Below are 21,278 nucleotides of genomic sequence, written 5' to 3' on the forward strand. Positions count from 1 at the left end.
CTGTGGGAGTGTGTTTGTGTAGTGTAATGTGGAGTCAAAGAGTGTGTGTGTTCTGAAATTGACCAGCCAAGACCAGCAACGGCCAGTTCTGAAGAAGGTCGATAGCAGACCGAAACATGTTAACCAGGTACGATAGAATTTAACACGAGAAAGACATATAATACATATTCCGAGTTTGAAATTATTAGACGAAATAAATAAATAACGAAAAAAATTGTTATTAATGTCTTACGGTAAAATTGAATGGGAGAAAGAAGGCATGGGTGGCAAAAATTGAGTGAAACTTCTAGGAGTCGTTAAAATATACACAGTTACATTACTTCACTGACCTGTCACTAAATGTACGTAGTACTCTGTGAAAAGATTTATTAAATCTACATACTTAGACTTCAACAAACAAAATTTGATAACACAATCTCAAGGGAAAAAATGGAACTCTCTGCATCAAAATCCACAGTTAATTCCCGATTTACCACGAAAATCGTCTGTAGCTGCATTTAGATTGGCAACAGGCCATGATTGTTTGGCCGAACACCTGCATAGAATTGGAATATATCAGTCCCCTAACTGCTCATTGTGCAACTCAAACCAAGAAATTGATTCGGAACACCTCAAAATCTGTGCTTCAGTGGCTGGCCATGATAATAGCTTTGAAAAATATTGGAGTGCAAGAGGTCAAATGACTTTATTGTCAAACGCCTGGCATTAGAAAATAACAACAACATTACTTCACCCTGTATATTACATCGTAGTGCATTTGAAATATAGAGTTATTGAAAAGTCAGTGAATTTTAATAGTGCTAAAAATACTTCGGAAGAATAGTTAAGTTGAAAGGCATTAAGTTGTAACAGCATGAGAATGAACTTTGCCCCCCTGAACGAGAGGACTCCAGGCACATGAAACAAGAGAGAGAACAGAAGGACAGTACAAACAAGAATAAATGATTAAATTTTAAAACTTTATATTTAAACATTGCTTTGTGCACATTAGCATGTGCTAGTATGAAATTCAAAACGAAAAATAAATGTCAGCATAGCACTGGGCATCTTTAGCAGCCTGTTTAAAGCATTGTGTCTATGAACTTTTGTTCTAAGAAATATTTAATTTGTTTGAATGTACTATCATTGCTATTAAAAATATTAACAAAAACAACAATGATTTTTTGACTACAAATTAACTACTGATAAGTATACAGTATATATATTTTAGTGTAAGCCTATTTGAATGCTCATTAAAAGTAAATATTCTTTTCAGTTGTTGCAGTTACGCAATGAGTACTAACAAGCAGGGACAATCAAATAAGAATTATTTGGCAGAAGGGTCGCTCTTTTGTCCTGACAGTGGAACAGTACTCGTTTTTGGAGGTATTGATCCTCACTCCCAGTATGGTGTTGCCCTTAACACAGGCAAACATATTTACCGTTACCAAGCAGAAACGAACTCGTGGGATATTGTTGGAGAACTACCTGAACCTCGTCATCACCATTCTGCTGCTTATCTGAAAGGTCGCGTCTACCTAGTGGGTACGTACACCTATTATTTTAGTATTATTGCTTTACTATATGGGGTTGGTCATAACCTTTGCATGAGGAGTCCAACATTGGTTACATTGTGTTAATGCAAAAGTTCGAAGCGTTTTTTCGCTGTGACAAAATTATTTGAAATTAATAGGAGACAGAAATTAATTAGTAATATAGTCTCCTACGTTATTTATGATTTTCTGCCAACTCTGGGGTGCTTTTTCGATTCCATGTCTGAAGATATACAGTAAAATCCCTCGTAACCAGCACCCAAATAACAGGCAATACCAAAAACAGCGGCACTTTTGGCTGGGCCAGAAAAAAAAGTTTAAATCTGCCACAGCCTGGGCCATCAGTGTTGCCACATTAGGAAGTTCGCACGAACTTTCATTTTCAATGAATATTCGAACCTAAAATTAATGTATTATTTGTGTTGTGTGATGATGTTCATTAAAGAATACACACACAGTTTTTATGTTTGTTTAATTATGTTCTGGTCATCAGTGTTGCCACATTAGAAAGTTTCCACGAACTTTCGTTTTCAGTGAATATTCGAACCTAAAATTAGTGTATTATTTGTGTTGTGTGGTGTGTTTTAATAAAGAAAATCCACACAGTTTTTATGTTTATTTAGTTATGTTCGGGCCGTATGTGTTGGCACATTAGAAACTTCGCACGAACTTTCGTTTTCAGTGAGTATTCGAAACTAAAATTAGTGTATTATTTGTGTTATGTTTTAATAAAGAAAATCCACACAGTTTTTATGTTTATTTAGTTATGAGCAGGTGATAGAGAAATAAGCTTCACATAGCTGCACTTTCACCATGAAATATTAACTTTTTTTTTTGTATATAGGCCACCGGTACTTATTCAGTTATCCGTCATGTCCCAAAATGATTGCTTGGTTTCACAATACTTTATCTCTGTAGAAGAGGAGGAGGAGGAGGAGGGATTGGATTACATTTCATTCATTCATAGTGTTCTCTCCAAGGGCAGATCTTTCACTGCAAACCCAGCATTCTCCAGTCATTTCTATCTTATGCCTTCCTCTTAGTCTCCGCATATGATCCATATATCTCAATGTCGTCTATCATCTGATATCTTCTTCTGCCCCGAACTCTTCTCCTGTTCACCATTCCTTCCAGTGCATCCTTCAGAAGGCAGTTTCTTCTCAGCCAGTGACCCAACCAATTCCTTTTTCTCTTCTTGATCAGTTTCAGCATCATTCTTTCTTCACTCACTCTTTCCAACACAGCTTCGTTTCTTATTCCGTCTGTCCATTTCACATGCTCCATCCTTCTCCATATTCACGTTTCAAATGATTCTAGTCATTTCTATTCACTTCGTCGTAATGGATTATATTTATAGGTGTTGATTTAGGAGTATTTGTTATAGTACCATCATTCTATAACTAAACATATTTTTGTAGTAATTGTACAATACATGTTATTGTTGACATATGCTTTTCATCGTGGATAGGTGGTGCTGATCCTCGAGATGACGACGTACGAGGGAAGTCTATAGTGGTGAGCACTGTCTGGAGTTTTGACCCAGTCTCTCGGGCTTGGTTCAGTGAGACAGGAATGTCGACACCGAGGAAAAACTTTGGATTAGTAGTGAGCAATGACATGCTCTATGCTATAGGAGGACAAGATAGACAAGGACGGTAAGTTAATAGAATTTTTGTACAGACAAGTATTATGTTGAACTGTGTTTTAGAAGGATCTCTATGATAAAGTGATAAAGCATTAATGTTCTGTAAAATATTCTAAGAAAATATGACATAAAAAATCATCTCAACAGATGGACGAATTGTGGGTGAAAGATGAGAAAACCTTATTAGCTTTTAGACCATCCATGTGAGCCCAATGTGCTACCTCTAATACTGGATTTTGACGTGGGTTAGAAATGGCCGGTAAATATTGCCTGGAGTCCTCTCATTCAGGGACAAGGTTCATTCTCATGCTGTTACAACTTGGTGCCTTTCAACTTATTTGCTCTTCTGAAGTATTTTTAGCACTATTGAAATTCATTGACTTTTCAATGACTCTATATTTCAAAAGCAACATTTTGATGAGCTGATTTTAACCATTCTCTTGAAGGACACCATGTTTTTAAACGAGTAATAAAAAGAATAAGTAACAGCGAACAGGCAAAACATCAAAATTCAAAATGGAAAGAATCACTCAAAGATCCAAAACTAATTCCTGATCTACCTCGAAAATCTGCCGTGGCCATGTTTAGATTGATTACTGGTCATGATTGCCTCAGTAAACACCTCCATCGTATTGGAGTACTGAATTTACCTAAATGCATACTGTGCACCAGAGAAGAGGACATGGAGATGGAGGACCTGGCTAATTCTGAAACTCTTAGGACATTTGTGGACCTTCCACCAAAATATTGGGAAGCAAGAAGGATGATGACTTCATTATTAAATCCAGAGCATTAGATACACACACATATATTTCAAAAGCACTACGATGTAATATACAGAGTATGAAGTAATGTAACTGCTTATATTTCAATGACTTCTAGAAATTTCACTCAGTCTTTGTCACCCATGCCTTCTTTCTTCCCTATTTAATTTCACCGTAAGACATCAATACTAATTTCTTTCGTTATTTATTTATTTTGCCTAATAATTTAAAACTACTAACAATTTAGATTTTAGAGTATATAGGCGGAGAGAGAACCGTTTCCTTGGGGGGGGGGGCAAAGCAAATCCATAGAATCCCGATATAACGAGATTATGGCGGACGTCATTTATCTCTTCCCCCATTATAGTTTGACCTTGGTACAGTATATCTGAATATAATCATTTAATAAAGGTATTGTAAAATAAAGTAAAATTGTAACAAAATATACAGACAATTTTACTTTTTTTCCCTTTTATACGGAGGAGGGATCCGAAGGCTTGCACTGCAACCTGAGGCTTATTGTGCTTACCACTCCTATTCTGTGAATGATTGGGTAGCCGAACGGCCGCAGTCTTCTACAAGTACAGCACGCCGCATTGTGGACTTAACCTGGGCTATTGTATGGATGATGATATGTGAATTAATGATGGCGAAATGAGTCCGAGGTCCAAACTGAAAATTACCCACCAATTCTGCTTCAATTGGTTGAGGAAAAACCTCGGAAAACCCCCAACCAAGTAACTTTTCCCAACCAGGATTTGAACCTGGGCCCTCTCGTTTCATGACCAGACGTGCTAACCATCACTCCACAGCAGTGGACCAATTTTACATTTACTTTATCTGTTTATTTAAAAAAGCAAGATGTGTTATTAAATGTAAATTCTAATTATTTTACTTAATCTCATCTTTAAGTTTACACATTATACCAGGATCAATTTTCTTTTTTCTGCATTGTTGTGCAGTATGTTACTCATATTTCTCCAAGTGGCTGCTTGAACACCTGCAGAGTTCTAACACATCAGTAGAGGCTGTTAAAAACATTACAGTACTTCCATTCCTTAAATGAGGTATAGAAATTCTTAAGCATTCAGAAATTTAAAATAAATATTATAGTCCAGACACATGGTCTGAAGACATTAATTCGTCAATTTAAGCATAGAAACTTAATCATAAACAAAAGCAAGAAAAATCTTTTGAATTCAATATTTTATAACGTTAATAGAAAAAAAAATTTCGGCCAAGTTTGGGGGGGGGGACAGTGCCCCTCCCATGCCCCCACTGTCCCCCCCCCCATAACTCCTATGTTAGAGTGTGAACAGGAATCCGCAGGTTCGGAGACAGTTCAGGACATGGCCTGTCTCCTTGAATTATTCATATTGTTGCGAGATAGCAATTAATCTCTGTCACTCGTGCGTACTTCTTCCTTTGTGCCTATTTTACTCTCTTTCCAGGTTTAACTTCAATAATCATTCTTTTCATGTTATTCCACTTGCTTATAATTTCTCACATAAGATGGTCGATGCTTCTTGTTAACTTAATACTGAAATCTGTGATGCCATCCCTCCATTAAGTTGTTGGTTTTTGTTTACTGTTCTGTGCAGCTCGGAATTGATTCCATAGATTCGGATTGTAGTGAGGTGCTGCTGCATGGCCACGTCAAACTCTCTGCCCGCGTCTTTTCCAGTGCTATCCACGAATTTATGTACACTCGAAATTGTCCGCAATACCAGTAAATTCATCGGACATCTCATAGTACATAGTGTCAAATGTGTCCATCAAGTCCTCTAGAGGTATAAAAGCTAAACTCAATAGCTGGTGCACTGCTGTCTCAATGAATATGCATGAAAGGTCTAGGAACATAAGGCTGTAGGATTTGGATAAACATGTAGGAATTATAAGAATTTGAATGAGTGAAAGTGCAGAATAGTGAACATTTTATGTTTGCTGTAAGGGGTAAGGTATCTTATTGAAGTCTATAGTACGAAAGAAAATGAGGATGAAGTGTTGCTTACAGTGAGAATCTTTTAAAACTATTGCAAGTCAGCCACTTACCAGTACTTGCGTGATCCTCTCGCAGTCTGCAGTATATTTTTCCTGTGAACTCAAAGTACCTCAACACTTCACTGGCATTCCCCTACATTCCCCTTTGTACAGTTACGGCGTACTTCACAGTAAATAAATACATTAATTAATTAATTCGGTACTCACTCTTCTCACAGAAGGTACTTAATGTGTTGTCCATTTTGTGTCATGCAGAATCTACATCTTCTTCAGAAACTTGCATTTACACATGTCAGTTTCTCTGTACTAATGAACCTAATTTCTCTTCCAATGTTTACTTTTAATTGATCTAGAGTGTGAGGATTAGTTGCATACATATTACTTTACTTTGTGCTGTTAGGAAATATACGTCTAAATTTTTATCTTGTACTACCGCACAATTTCTTGTACTTCAAAATGTATATGTGATGAGTCGTGAATATTATCTAACCATTGCACAACACAACACACGAGACACGACACACTACTGCACTGTCCCTAATGAAGCGTAACTCAAGACTGATCTGTCCAGAGTTCGAGACAGCTCGCAACTACACCGTAACTTTATGGTGGGGAGTGCTACTGAAGTGTCTTGGCATCCTAAATTCACAGATTCTCGTTGTATTATAAGGAAACAGAAACTGTGTAACTTCAGATATATTTCTGTTATGTATTTGGTTATTATAACAAAATTGAAGGGCTGGGTGCAAGAAGGGTATTTTAGAGGATGTGCCCTTTTTGAGTAAAACGCTTTATTGTGTTCTCTGATTTGTTATGCATATGATAACCATTGTAGTTCAGTACTGTGAACATAGAGGTCAGGAGTACCCAAAATGTAAAGGCGTGCATAGATAACATTATTACGGTTTGAATTTTCAACATTAATTTTCTCAAAACTTGCATTTGAGAGAAGTGCCTTTCTTGTACCCAACCTCTCAATTGTACACAATTCTCTTATTGTTTCAGTGTATTGTCATCAGTTGAACGTTTTGATCCTGTTTCATCGTTATGGGAGGAAGTAGCATCGTTAGAAGTGGGTCGTATGGGAGTAGCTGCTGCCAAGTTTAAGGATCTCATTTGGGTAGCAGGAGGCATGACGGCCTCTAAAAAAAGTCCACTGTGCAGGGATGTGGAATGTTACGACGCTAAACGCAATGTGTAAGTCTAATTTGTTTATGCAGCTGATTTAAAATGCATTTAAATTATATTTTTATTACTTTTCTCCACTTATCTGGAACTGATCTCTCTCTCTCTCTCTCTCTCTCTCTGTGCGCGCACACATGCATGCGTACACACATTACATGCATTTGTACGTACATTAATTGTATGGAATAAGACAATCAAAACATAGAATGTTTACAAAACACTCACTCATTCCAAGTGGATAGCTGTGCTTGATAGACAATTCAACAGGACATGATGATATCAGTGGCGCAGTCAGAATTTGGCTCTGGGGGGGGGGGGGTTGAAAATTAAAGGAAAGAAACTGATTATAATAACTTACATAAGCCTACGTTGAAAAACTTTAATGTGTCATTGATTATAATTATAGTTTGAATGAAACAGAACTTCTCACTGGACTAAATAGCTTTCCAACTAAAGCAAACAGAAATCCATTTGCTGCTGAGTCCACATGGACACAAATGCAGCGTATGCTTTCTCGGCAACAATGCAGTTATCCAGATGCGTAATTTGTTATCACGATATGCCAGTATCAAAAAAGAAAAAAAAAAAAAAAACTTTGATTTTATCTTTCATGCAACAGATTGCTTATTGTGCTGATGAATAAACATATGAACTGTAAATTTTCTGTCTGCAGTTTATTTCGTCGCCTTTTAGCCTTAGGACGTAGGTTTCATTTCTTCGCACTTCTTTCAGTGTAGGCAGGTTCAGAACTCAACATGGTTGGTTTGGCAAAGCTGTATGGTGTACTCTACTGTAGCCTCCCTTGTAGGCAAAGAGTGTCTGAGTGGTAGTGTTGTTATAGTAGCGCATTTGCTTTTTTTATATTGTTTAGGGAATTAATGTGGCTTCAATATTATAGCCCAAAGCATTTTAGCGCATTTATTTTAAACAAATTCTCTTTTACAGATCTAATTAAGTGTGTACTGTATTTTGACGTGTTAAGATTTTATAAACATGGATTTTGAAATAATAAATGAAGGGTTGGCGGGAAGAACGATGAGGGTCCATAAAATTAAAGTTTTTAGTTAGAGGTGCCATCTATTGGATTACGTTGAGAACTAATAGAGGCTTACATGGTTATTACAAAATCTCCAGGTGCAATAAAAAAAATTAAAAGTAATGATATTACATATACGGATTAAAGCAGAGTGTTTTAAAGTTTAAGATTCATTTTTCTCTAAAGTTTGTTATTTGGACCGTCATTGTTCTTCCTGCCAACCCTTCAAATAGTAACAGAGGAGAAGACATGAAAGTTTACAGTGAAACATAGGCCTATCATGAGAAATAGAAAGTTTTAAACATTGATAAAACAGGGCATCATGACATTGAAAACATTTCATCATATCTAATACATTAAAAAGCAAAATGCTCGTGCAGTTTTAAAAGAAAGGCAACAGGTGACTTATATGCGAAACCCTTAAAGTTGATTAGGGCCGAAAATAAGGAAAAATTATTTTTGAGATTTTTTTTCTGAAATTGATCCATTTGGGCAAGCAATTTATAGGAAACTTTGTAAAATGCTTCTTCCTATTCCTTCTTTCATCGAAACCATCACTCAAACTTACTGTACGTGTGTTAGTGTTGTTGTTCTGTTTCCATTTTCTTTTATCTTCATTTTGTTCATACAGTGGTTGTATTTAGGCCAAGATACAAGGTGAGCCAGTCAAATGGAAAGATTTGATAGGAGTATACTGTTCATATGGAGAGGGTGAAAATGAATATAACTGTCTCTCCTCTACCTATTTACTTTACAATTTATGACTCCTTAGGCAGTGACATCACTATCTCCGCGTTCCCTAGTAACCAATTTATTTGTCTCTACAATGTTTTGTTAAATGGTGCTCATCGTTACTGCAAACTGCAATTAATTGATTTGAATGGTCATGAGAAACCTCTCCATGCCCAAAAGGTAATGGTATAGTGCACGGTTTCATCAACTGGAATAATTGACCCATTCTTTTTTTGAGAATGAAGCTGGAAATGCAGTGACTGCTAATTCAGTGCGATATGTTGAAATGGTACAGAACTTTTTTACACCACAATGCGCCCATTTTCCAGTGAATGAAAACACACTGTTTCAACAGGATGGAGCAACAAGCCACACCGCAAGAATTTCGATGGATGCTGTGAATGCTTTGTTCCTGGGCCACGTCATTTCTCGGACAGAGGATATCACTTGGCCACCTAGGTCACCTGATTTAATGGTATGTGATTTCTTCCTATGGAGACATCTAAAAACGAAGGTGTTTGGGGGCAATCCACTCAGAACAATTCCAGCCCTAAAACAACATATACAAGAAGAGGTTGCTGCGATACCTGCCAATATACTGAGAGGGGTTATGCAACAGTTCGTGGCCAGACTCGAAGAATGGAGGTCACTTGGCTGACGTAATTTTTAAGAAATAATTTTTTTCCTGTTGTATACCTAATGGTTATTCATGTACTTGTCATTTCTACTCATTAAATGAATATAATAGTAATTTTTCATTCTTTTTCTGCGCCTTGCAATCTTTCCGTTTGACTGGCCCACCTTGTATTTTTATCTCTGTGCCTGTCATGGAAAAAAATAATATACAGGGGTGGAAATGAAATAATGCTGCAGATTGAAAGGGATGATAAGGTACACATAAAGGAATAGAAATCCTATATTACGTTTCGTGATTAAGTGCATAGTTAATTAGAAAATTAAGTTGAAATTTTCAGCAGTCGAAACATTACCGCTAACAGTCTTCTTTCTTTTCGCAATCTGATGTGAAATGTCTACGAACTCAGATCTGTCTCTGTACGCGTACCTCCCTCTCTTACTACGACGTTGCAGTCTGCTCGCATCGTTCAGTGGTTTGAAATTAGTGGTTTTTAAATTATTAAATTTATGCCAAAACTGTCCATGCTATTGAAATACGCCAGAGGGATAAATGATTTTTCATTAGATTTTCTATCAATATGGACAAAAATCACGATCTACTCTCAGTATTTACCGAATAAGAGGGTGTTAAACATTTGGAAAAAACATTTTTTTCTGAGATCACTATGAACTTTCCACTAATGTAATACCGGTATTATAATTTTTTGTTATATATAACATGAGTTATTCGCTCTGAAAATCTACAGGTTTATTTCACTTCCACTCTGTATATATCCTATATGTGCAAATAGAAAGAGGGGGGGGGAGAGAGAGAGAAACACACACACATAGCCCGAACTTTTAAAACATTAACTCTTATTATTACATTGTACATAATTAAAAAAAAATATTTATAAATTGCTAATAAGATAACCAATGCATGTAATATTGCATTGTGGAATGGAACATGTTGTATGATAAATAAAAATAAAAAACACACAAACTTATTGAAGCAGTGCAGTTTTTAAGCTACCACTGGTATCTAATACCTAGACTTTCATTTGTTGATGTTGTTACAGCCAGGATAACAGAGGACATCGCAGTAAATTAATGATTTTAAATGCAGAAGAAAACATTAAATCCCCTGTGTTTCAATTTCAGTTGGATAAATTACCAGAGTCTTCGATTTCCACGTTGCTTCGGTCGTTTGTCCGTACTGCGTGAAACATTGTATCTGCTTGGTGGAGCTGGACGTATATCAGAAAGTGAACGAACAACAAACAGCGTGGGCGACATTGATGTTTGGGATGCTGAGAGTAGGCAGTGGTGTTTGAAGACGGAAATGAAGACTCCACGCCATGGACACAGCGTTGCCATTTTAGGTAAGAAAATACATTTGATGTAATATATCTGTATCGTATATTTTTTTATATATTAGGAACTTGTGTTCATTGTAGTTTGTTTAACGGTGTTTGAAGTCGGAAATGAATATTCTGCGCCATGAATACAGTGTTGCTGTTTTGGTTTAACTGTATCATGTATTTTTTTTACATATTAAGAACCTGTCTTAACTGTACTTGTTTAAATGGTGTTTGAAGTTGGAAATGAATATTCCTGACTGTGGATACAGTGTTGCCATTTTGGATTTGAAAATAAATTTTGTTGTGTATCTGAATCATGTTTTTCTTTTATATTACCGGTACATTAATAACTTAACTTCGATAAGTTGCTGACTGAAAATTATACAACTATTTTATATTATATTCGCTTAAAGTAGTTGATGGTGGAAGTAATTACTCCTCAGAAATAGTATTTTAATGATTTCCTACATTTATTGGTAAAAGTGAAGAATTTATATCCGATAATCAGATCAACTATTTTCTTGTATTTATAAAACAAGTTAAGATATGGAAATGTTTCGCTGATGGGTTTGCAAGTCTGTCTTCATAAACTGTTTTAGTCATTATTGAGAATTTTAACTTCCTAAATTGTCGCTATATCTTAGTTGACGTCTACCTATAGATCTTTGCACTGCAAGGGACTCTTCAAACAATCTTTATCCATCTATAATCAGCCTCGTTCAGCCCACCTGTCGTGTTTCTATACATGCAACCTGTGCACCGAGTTCTTATCAATTGTACGATGCTAATGTAAATAGGGGGAAAGGCAGAGGTGGAAGCTCAGGTTGAGTGCAGTGCCAATATGAATTATTTCAACCCTCAGGTCTCGCTTTCCTCTCGTACATAGACATGCTGCAAAACTGCTATCAATATATTTTGGTTCTATGTATGTGATAACAAATGTTCGGCTATCACGAAATGCAAAAGTCAGCAAAGATCCAGTGTTATAGATCGAAACCTAAAATATTATCCGAAGACATACAGCTCAGTATCATCAGTTTATCACCAGACATCTATAATATTGTGAGCAGAAAGAGAAACAAAAAAACAGAAGGGTCATATGCACTAAAATTATAAGTTTATGTAGTTTTTCCATAAATGTTTTTTTTTTTTTACTATATGTGTTTGATTTTCTTTTCCCTCATAAATCTGAGAGTTTTTTTCCTTCTTTGTTAAGTTTAATTATACACGTTTCAACATCTGTGGCCATAACGTGTGAGTATGATCTTTGAATGTATAAGTAGGCCGTTTTTACTATTGTTGAGATCCTGTTTCTATTGTTTTGAGTGTTCATTTGAATTTAGATTTTGAGTGATGTTTATGTTACTGGTGATTTAGGCAGTGATGAATCATAATATGTAAATTTCCAATCCGGCATTTGCCTTCGTGACTGAGGGAAACTATAAAAAAACCCAGTCAGATTGGCCAGTCACGGGGTTTGAACATGGAACTCCCGAATGCAAGTCTCACATGTTAAAAATCTGAAAGTTGTAACTGTATATAAACTTTATTTCTTTTATATATACACAGTTATTGGTCATTTCATTCTGAACATCCAAAACGTTAGTAAGGGATGAGTTTTATTTTTTAAATCATTGATTTTGTAAAAACACAATTAAAATTAAATGAAGCTTATGCAAATAGCAATAAATAATAAATTGTTTTTTTTTTTATTATTTCTTTGCATTATAATCTTAAGGTCTATTTCTACATGTAATGTAACCCATTGCATTATAGTATGGTACCAGTATAAATAGTGCATTGGAGAACAATACAGTAGCTTGTAGTTAGTGCTGTTATCTACTTAGTGAAGCACTCATGTGCACAAGTGCACACTCGCTAAGTACGGTGATCCTAAGACCTGAAGGAGCTAATCTATACCATTTTAAAATATTTATCAACATCTTGCGATTCCTTTTTCTATTCATTTCTATCTAGCAACGTTCTCTGTTGTAAGCTTCGTTTGTTCATGGCTTCCTGAATTTCATCATACCAGCTTTTCTTTCGCTGTCTTCTCTTCTTCATTTCTGGACAAGACCATTTCATTAATTACTTGCTGAGGTAATCTTTGGCTCTTATACTATGGAGATGGCCATACCAAGAAAGTTGTTTCTTGCGAATAAAACCACGATCCTCTACAATTGTGGTTTTGACTTTCATTTTTTTTCTCTTATGATATTGTTGGGTACAATATGTTATTTGAGCTGAATTTTTTTTATTCCTTCCGGCTCCTGTACTGATATCCAAATCCCCTCGTATTTTTCTTTATCAATCATGATTGTGTTCTCTAAGGTTTTGGCTGATATGTACATCTATTATCAGACAGTACATCTCACTTGACGATATGTGTCAAAGGAAGAACAATCGTTTGTATACATCTGAAGTCTGACTAGTGTAATATGTAGCTAGTCAGCGATGTATGCAAGGGAGGGGGGAAAGGAACTGGTCACCGTACCCCATTATCTCCTGACCTAGTTGTCTCACAAGTGGTGCCTTCTTGGTATCACTTGTGAGGTTCAGACCTGTCTTCGGACAGTTGACTAAACAACAATCATGATTGCTATTTTTTATGTAACCTAATAATAATAATAATAATAATAATAATAATAATAGCTAATACATTTAGATATAAACTGGCATTAATATGTTGTTGTTGTTTTCTAATGCCAGGCGTTTGACAATAAAGTCATTTGACCTCTTGCACTCCAATATTTTTCAAAGATATTATCATGGTCAGCCACTGAAGCACAGATTTTGAGGTGTTCCGAATCCATTTCTTGGTTTGAGTTGCACAATGGGCAGTTAGGGGACTGATATATTCCAATTCTATGCAGGTGTGAAAATGGCAAGTTGTAGCCGATTTAAGTGAACACCATATTTTGACGTTTTGGTGGCTACTTCATTCACACACAACCCCCAGAATGTCTGGAGGACCACACCTGCTGTTGGACCTAGCTGGGAGATCTTGTTGATCACCAGCTTTCCCTCCTTAAGCCACTGGAGGACGATTTTAGTGCCATAGCAGGTCAGCACTAGGAACAGAAAAGTAGAAAGAGGAGGAAGGAAAGTGAAATGAACCCCTAGGCCTCGAATGCTCTAATGCCGTCAGGGTCGAAGAAAGTAAGAGTTCAGTCAGAGGACTGGATAGGAAAGGGTAAAGAGGGAATTAGGTATTGAATAGAGGAATATAGAGGAAATTATACCATATTCAGTCATTAACTCATCAAGCTGACCAGTGCTAATTGATGAGTAGCCCCTCCCTTTAGTTCAGCTCGTAAAATTATGCTTACTAACAGCTGCACCATGGGAAGGTAGGGATGGGACATTGGGTATTTGTCCAGGTTGGTTCCTTAAAGCCTTCAATGGGAAGGATTAATGGCTCTCCCCCCTGTATCCGACAGATACCCTTTTGCAGCCACTGGCATTAATATTGATAATGTGGTAGGTACTGGTACCAATCAGTACAGTTCTGTTCTGGTGATCTTGTGATCTTGCATAGCAAGATAAAAAGTTAAATGTTCTGCTGCATTCTGTTAACAAATAAAAATAAGTTAAAACTACGAAACATGCATATTTTTTTATATTATTGTACTCAATATTGTGACCTAACCCATATTTATTTTATAATTAAACAGATAGTTTTACAGTATATTATTTAATATAAACCATTCCATCAATGGATTTTGGCTTCACACCTCAAGAACTTTGCTATAATTTGTCCTAACCATGTTTCCCGTATTTTTGTGATCATAAATTGATCAACCTAGGGTATCTGTCACTCATCACACCCATAAGTTACAATGCTGTTAATAATTATATTGTTTTTCAATGCTAAGTTTTTTGTCCCATGAGATGGAATTTAGTTTTCATATAGCATTTTTGCTCTGTGGTTTATTTCTGTATTATATTTGTTATATGTTGTAATTTTGGCTGCAGGGTTGATCCTGTAGGTACATATATACTCAATTTTAGAGAAGTTTTTCTTCGATCCTCATATTCTTTAGTAAGTTTCCGAGTTATGTATTCTATATCGTCATGATCCTTTGTGTCGATAAATAGATCATCTGTGAAATTTAATGTGTAAATTGTGGTATCTTGTAGAGATAATTCCACATCGCAACACTTCTTTTCATGATTTAAAACGTTTTTCTGAATGTATAGGCTAATGTTATTTAAAGGTCATGACAATTTTGAAAGTCCTCTAACCTTGTTAAGAAGTAAGTTTATACAAAAATAATACGGTTTTGTTCATAGAAAAATTAAATTTATTCAGACAAACCTATTTCAAAACATTCAGATGTGGTCGCCATTTTGCTCCTCTATCTGTTCTAGGGAGTGAACAGCATTCAGAAGAAAACATTCTGGAATATTTTCAAATTTGTTTACAAGATTGCACAGTGGCAACAAATTGCAAGGTCCGTACTCAATTCATTTAGAGTCTTGAATCTTTTCAATGCACTGGAACAGTCTCTATTATATTTAAGTAACTCTGAATAAGGACAGTTCTCATTTGTATAGGCAAAATCATTAATTTTTGGCATGGATTTGCACAAAAAAACTCACCCCAGAACAGTTTGAATTGAATGGGTGTTAGCAAAATCGAACTAACCATCATTTGGTAATAATGGAGAAAAGCAGATTAAAAAAAAAACATTTTTCTCTATTACCGGTACATTAGAAGATGTTTAATTTATTTTCATCTCTTTGGTTGAAGTTCATGTTTATCAACCACGTAGACAGATAAGCACCATTAATTATCTATCAACGGTCTCAAAACAGCTGAAAAGAATCACAATCATCTCATTGACTTCAGTGATTTTGGGGTGTCGCTCTCCATAGACTAAAATACTTTCGTTTTTCCTTGTTTGACGAGTTATAAGAGTTACATGATTTCCTTTCTGAAATTTCAACATTTTACTAATTCTTTCTTCTTTTTATATATGTATAAAACTGAGCCATTTTGTAGCTAAACTTCAAGAGCAGTTACTGAGTGTGACATACGTACAAATCTTGTGACTATTAGCAACAACAAAAAATTTCAAAATACTTTGGGTGTCGTCCATTCAGGCGGAGTTAAATCATTGCTTTCTGACTGAAATCGACCTCTGTTACTTACTTACAAATGTCTTATAAGGAACCTGGAGGTTCATTGCTGCCTTCACATAAGCCAACCATGGGTCCGGGTCCCTGTCCTAAGCAATACTGTTCTTCATTCATGGTGTTATAAACTTAACGCCTAAATACTAGTATCAACAAATCATACTCTTAATGCGTAAATATCAGTATCAACAAATTATAAATTTAACGTGTAAATATTAGTGTCAACAAATCCTCGGAACACGTGTTCACTGTTGTGGAACAAGTGTTAGGTGAGCTTTTGTTCCTAATTTTAGGTTATCTGTGACTATTACACTCTTACTACGTCATACTACTTTAGACCAATAAAACGGTACGAAAGGACGTATTCAACCAATCATGGCTGCTTATCGCACAATTTTATCGCGTCCCTAGCATTTGTTTAATTTTATCGCGTCCCTAGCATTTGTTTCTTTCTTTGCCAACATTTGAAACTGCGCTGGTCTGGACGTCGAAAATATATATAAAATTACAAACCACTCCAGTCGATGCACAGCAGTTTCAAATATGACTCGCATTGGCATTCAAGAACAAGAATTAATAAAAATCACTTATCATACCTATGTATCTTCTGAAATCCGATTTACAAATAAATGAAGAGCACCATTCGGAAATCCTGAATAAGTTGAATACACCATGTAGGCCTATATCAACGAGTTCCACTTCTATTACGCACACGTCCAATATAACATCAATTGAACCACCAACTACATTCAAATTTGAAAATTGTACATTCAATAATTATTCCTTTTAAAATTATTCATTCGGAAATCCTGAATAAGTTGAATACACCATGTAGGCCTAAATCAACGAGTTCCACTTCTATTACGCACACGTCCAATATAACATCAATTGAACCACCAACCACATTCAAATTTGAAAATTGTACATTCAATAATTATTGCTTTTAAAATTATTCATGTTTATTTTTTATGTCATCGTCGTTAATTAAAACTTTTCTAACACTTGTGTATATTAGTTAGGTTATGTTATAGCTTCTGCTCTGAGAGAATGAAAAGAACTTCTGCTATATGATATTATGGATAGTCACGTATCAGAGATTGTTTAATATTAAGATTTATTGAATAGTAATCATTACAGTGTCTGTATAAAGACACTACTGCCATCTAGCATGCATCTAGCGTAATATTTGTAATGTTGAGATGGTACAATAATACATTTGAAGACAGTTGTATTTTCGTAAGCCAATTAATATTTTATTGTATTGGAGTACTTCGTTACTTCTAATCTTTGTATACTTTCTTCTAATCGTGTAATAGTCAATTAAATCCCACTCGAGTTTTGATTTTCTCTAGATAAATCTGCTCGTGTTCCACTCGCAGATTTATCGATAAAATCAAAACGTCTAGTGAGATTACTGTTGATAAAATATTTTATGTAGTGTAATATATCCCAAATCCTATCTTTTATCAAAGATTTTTAATAAAATATTTAATCATATTCTTTGTCAAAGAACTTTGATAGTGTAATAGCAGCCTTTTTCCTAACAGCGAATTCCGAATCTCACCTGACCGATAGACAACAATGACGTCACGGTGCAGCGAAATAGGAACAAAACTGCTGGAAGGTTCGATGGCTGTCATGGCAGCTGTACAAGTTGTTGTCTGTGCTACGCTAACAAGATTTTGCGAAATTTTCTTACTGTCATCTCGTTCAAAGAAAAGAGAGCATAAACAATTTATTTCTTGAACTGGTAGTAATAACTGGTCCGTTGACATGTTCGCTCATAAGCCATTAACATATTGTTTTTACGTTATGCTCATTACAAACAATACAGTAGAACCAAAGCAGAATACACCGCCATGACACAACAGTGCACGATGTCATTCGTCTGCTAATTCAAGAACCAATCAGATTCACTGATGGCGGCTGATGGAGACTGCCACCACCTCTGCAAGCTAGAACCGGTGCGACACCGGTGGAGCAACAGTGATGTCATCGTTGAAATTCGGAACACTGTGATGCCATCAGATTGCTCAGCGCTGAGATGCAGAATACGCTCAATGTCGTCACATGGACCTTTACCATGCGACGTTGCAAAGAAGTGCCATTCAGCACTAATTCCATAATCGTCTTCATGTAAGCAGATACTGTGTTTTTTTAATTCTTTTTGTTTGTATTGTGAACTTGATCCATTGGAAGAATAGATAATTTTTCTCATATCATTTAATTCTTACTTTAAGAAATTGATTGCTTCGGATTGAAAATAGTGTAAGGAATCAGTGTCATGTTTCATGCTTTCTGAGATGACAACAATACTTTTGTGACGAATTTCTATATCTTCTTTGAAATATACTACAAAAGGATGTATTGTGGCTTGGCAGTTGTTCCAATGCACACCTTGTACTGAATCTTGTATTACAAGTATAATTTTCAGAAAAGTCTGCAATAATTATGTAATTTTCAGGTTGTATATTTTCTTTGCATTCCGTGAAACTTTCCGCGCACAGCCTTCTAGCACACATGTACATGTAGACCGACCTACAGCCACAAATGGTTCATTAGCTGGGAATTGCGAGCGTGTGCATGCCTCCGGAAAATAAATTGTTGCAAATGTATGTGTGCAGATCCCACATTTTTAAATGCAATAGTTTACAGATAATACATCAGGGAACAAGTCTATATATATATATATATATATATATATTTTTTTTTTTTTTTTTTTTTCAGATTTTTAACTTGGCTATTTAATGTAGTAATTTTGCTTTGAAAAAGAAATGATTAAAAAACTAGGCCAAATTTTAAATTTATTTGTGATAGGCCTAAAGTAATGAAAAGTATTGTATTTAGTCTTTCAAATGCGCCAAACCCCAAATCTCAACTATATGTAGGTACAGAGTTCCAAGTGAGCTTATGTAATAGTGCGCGCATAATTTGCGTTATTCCAAATAGTCATAACTACACAAATAATTAATAATTGTGGAAATAAAACAATACCTGTCTCCTTATTTGATGTCTGGAATTCATGAAAAAAATTCGACTATTTACGAGAAGATCATGTTTTGTTGCTGTGCGATTTGACGTGTAATACTCATATGTGTAATTCCGCTTTGTAGCTGCCCTATCCCAGAAAATAACTGTGAAACTATTACAGAAGGGTCTTAGTTGCCTATATCTGCAGCCATTGATCACAAGCTCTTTAAAATACATACTGTTTAATATAGCTATTTTAAAATTTATATTCTCCTGTATTCTTTTCCCAGGAACCCAGATTCTTATTATCGGTGGAGTGACAACAGTGCAAATGTGTGCACTGAATAAAGTCGAATGTTTCTGCTGTGAAAGACAAATCTGGCTCAGAGGCGTGTGTAACCTACCTACAAGCTTGTCAGGCCATGCATCCATTACTCTACCTCCTGTTTCCTTGCTCTGATGTCGAATGTGGACTTCTGTAACATACTGTATGCTTCATGTATGTGTTTATGAGTAAAATCAGCAAGTAAAAATATTCTACTATAACTGTAGACATTTATTTATTTGTACTTTGAATTATATTAATTATTTATATTTCTTCAATGAAGATGGCTTACAGCACCTTCTTCATTAATTTAATATAATAGCTAAGTTCTGCTTAATGGAATACCTGGCTAGATTGTAGAGAAACCGCAGCGTGGCAATCTGGCTGGTGGCCGAGCTGCTTGCAGGCTCTGGTTATGCAGAGATTGTGTTATCAGTGGCATGCAGCACATTATCAGTAATTCGATACGGTACACCATAAACTGTTAATACTTTTTTAACTAATGGCAGGTACTTGATTGTTCGTCATTCAGCCATATGAAGCCAGTGGTATAAACTAATTTACTGACAGAGTTGTTGCCCAGGGTACACCAAAGGAGATTGAAATGAGATGATGGAGATTTGTTGGAATGTCACAGAGGAACCAGAACTCCCAGAGGAAACCCCTGTGTTATCTGAATCACAGGCCTGTTGAATATAAGTTATAAATCGAGAGTATGCTGGGGATTGAACTCAAGTCTACAGCAAGTCTAGTGCTCTAGCCATTGAACTGCTGTGGTAGCTTATAAATTATGTATTAATATACAACCAGTGACATATTGAATATACATATACCAGTACTGTAATTTTAAATGCTGTTTATCAAAGTCTACATTTTCCTTTTTGTAGAAAAACTTATCTTATAACATTTTCAGGCTATCTTACCAGGTGTATAATAATGGTAATCTCCTACTTTTATTGATATATATTCGAGACTGTAATATTTAAACGAACCCTACTGTTTTTGGCAAAGGTGGCATCTACAACTTTTAAGTCTGTGTGGGCGCTTGCCTGCCGGTCTGAAGTTGGGCTCGCGCAGGTTCGATCTCTGCTTGGGCTGATTACCTGGTTGGGTTTTTTCCGAGGTTTTCTCCAACCGTAAGGTAAATGCCAGGCAATCTATGGCGAATCCGCGGCCTCATCTTTCCAAATACCATCTCGCTATCACCAATCTCATTGACACTAAATAACCTAGTAGTTGATACAGCGTCGTTAAATAACCAACAAAAAAAAATCTGCGTGATTAAAATTTCTTTGAAATCTGAAATTTATGAAAAGAGAAAATTGTACTAATGTATATGCACGTATTGTGGTTATTAATGAAAAATTAATTGTATTATTGTTATTATTATTATTATTATTATTATTATTATTATTATTATTATTATTTTATGAATTGATTTTTCTCATTTTTCTACAAGGAGAAAATGGTACATGGCTTAATGATACGGATTTACATGAAATATCACAAATTATTCAGCATTTAGGAAATGTCGACCAATCTGACGTGTCTAAAATTACTGATTTTTTAATTAGTGGTAAAATATGTTACAGATGTAGAGAGTGTAGCTGCTGGGCTAATGTCTTCGGTATGATGCCATATGTTGAGAGTACTATTGGTTGTATGGTAGCTCGGGTGACTTTCCACATCTTCTTAATTTCTGAGGCTAGTTCCATACTTACCTGTCGGTTTTTTGTGCATACGTATATTGTAGGTAACGATTATGACATAGACCTGAATGTCTATTATTGGGACTTCTTGTTTGTTGTTAAAAAGGAGTATGTCTGGTCTGTTGGCTTGAATCTTTCTGTCCGTCCAGATTTCTCTATCCCAGTATATTTTAAAGTTTTCATTTTCTAGGACATCCTGTGGTGAATTTCTTTGCTTCCAATTATTTATTTGGTCCTGTGTGGTAATTATATTTATGTTATATT

General features: G+C 35.6%; 1 protein-coding gene across 6 annotated transcripts in view; it reads left to right on the forward strand.

Annotated features, from left to right (window-relative positions):
* The window catches only part of LOC138715203 (uncharacterized), a 120,418-nt gene extending 100,887 nt beyond the window's left edge, over window positions 1-19,531 (forward strand). For 5 of the 6 annotated variants that reach the window (XM_069847849.1, XM_069847844.1, XM_069847847.1 and 2 more), the window contains 5 exons: window positions 1,256-1,524; window positions 3,001-3,187; window positions 6,948-7,139; window positions 10,672-10,892; window positions 19,271-19,531. In XM_069847849.1, coding sequence (XP_069703950.1) covers window positions 1,256-1,524; window positions 3,001-3,187; window positions 6,948-7,139; window positions 10,672-10,892; window positions 19,271-19,440 — 1,039 coding nt within the window. In that variant the 3' untranslated portion in view covers window positions 19,441-19,531. The remainder of the gene's footprint in view (window positions 1-1,255; window positions 1,525-3,000; window positions 3,188-6,947; window positions 7,140-10,671; window positions 10,893-19,270) is intronic. The other variant, XM_069847846.1, reaches the window with a different exon arrangement.
* The last annotated feature ends 1,747 nt before the right edge of the window (window positions 19,532-21,278 follow it).

The sequence above is a fragment of the Periplaneta americana genome, chromosome 15 (genome assembly GCF_040183065.1).
Source record: "Periplaneta americana isolate PAMFEO1 chromosome 15, P.americana_PAMFEO1_priV1, whole genome shotgun sequence".
Lineage (NCBI taxonomy): Eukaryota > Metazoa > Arthropoda > Insecta > Blattodea > Blattidae > Periplaneta > Periplaneta americana.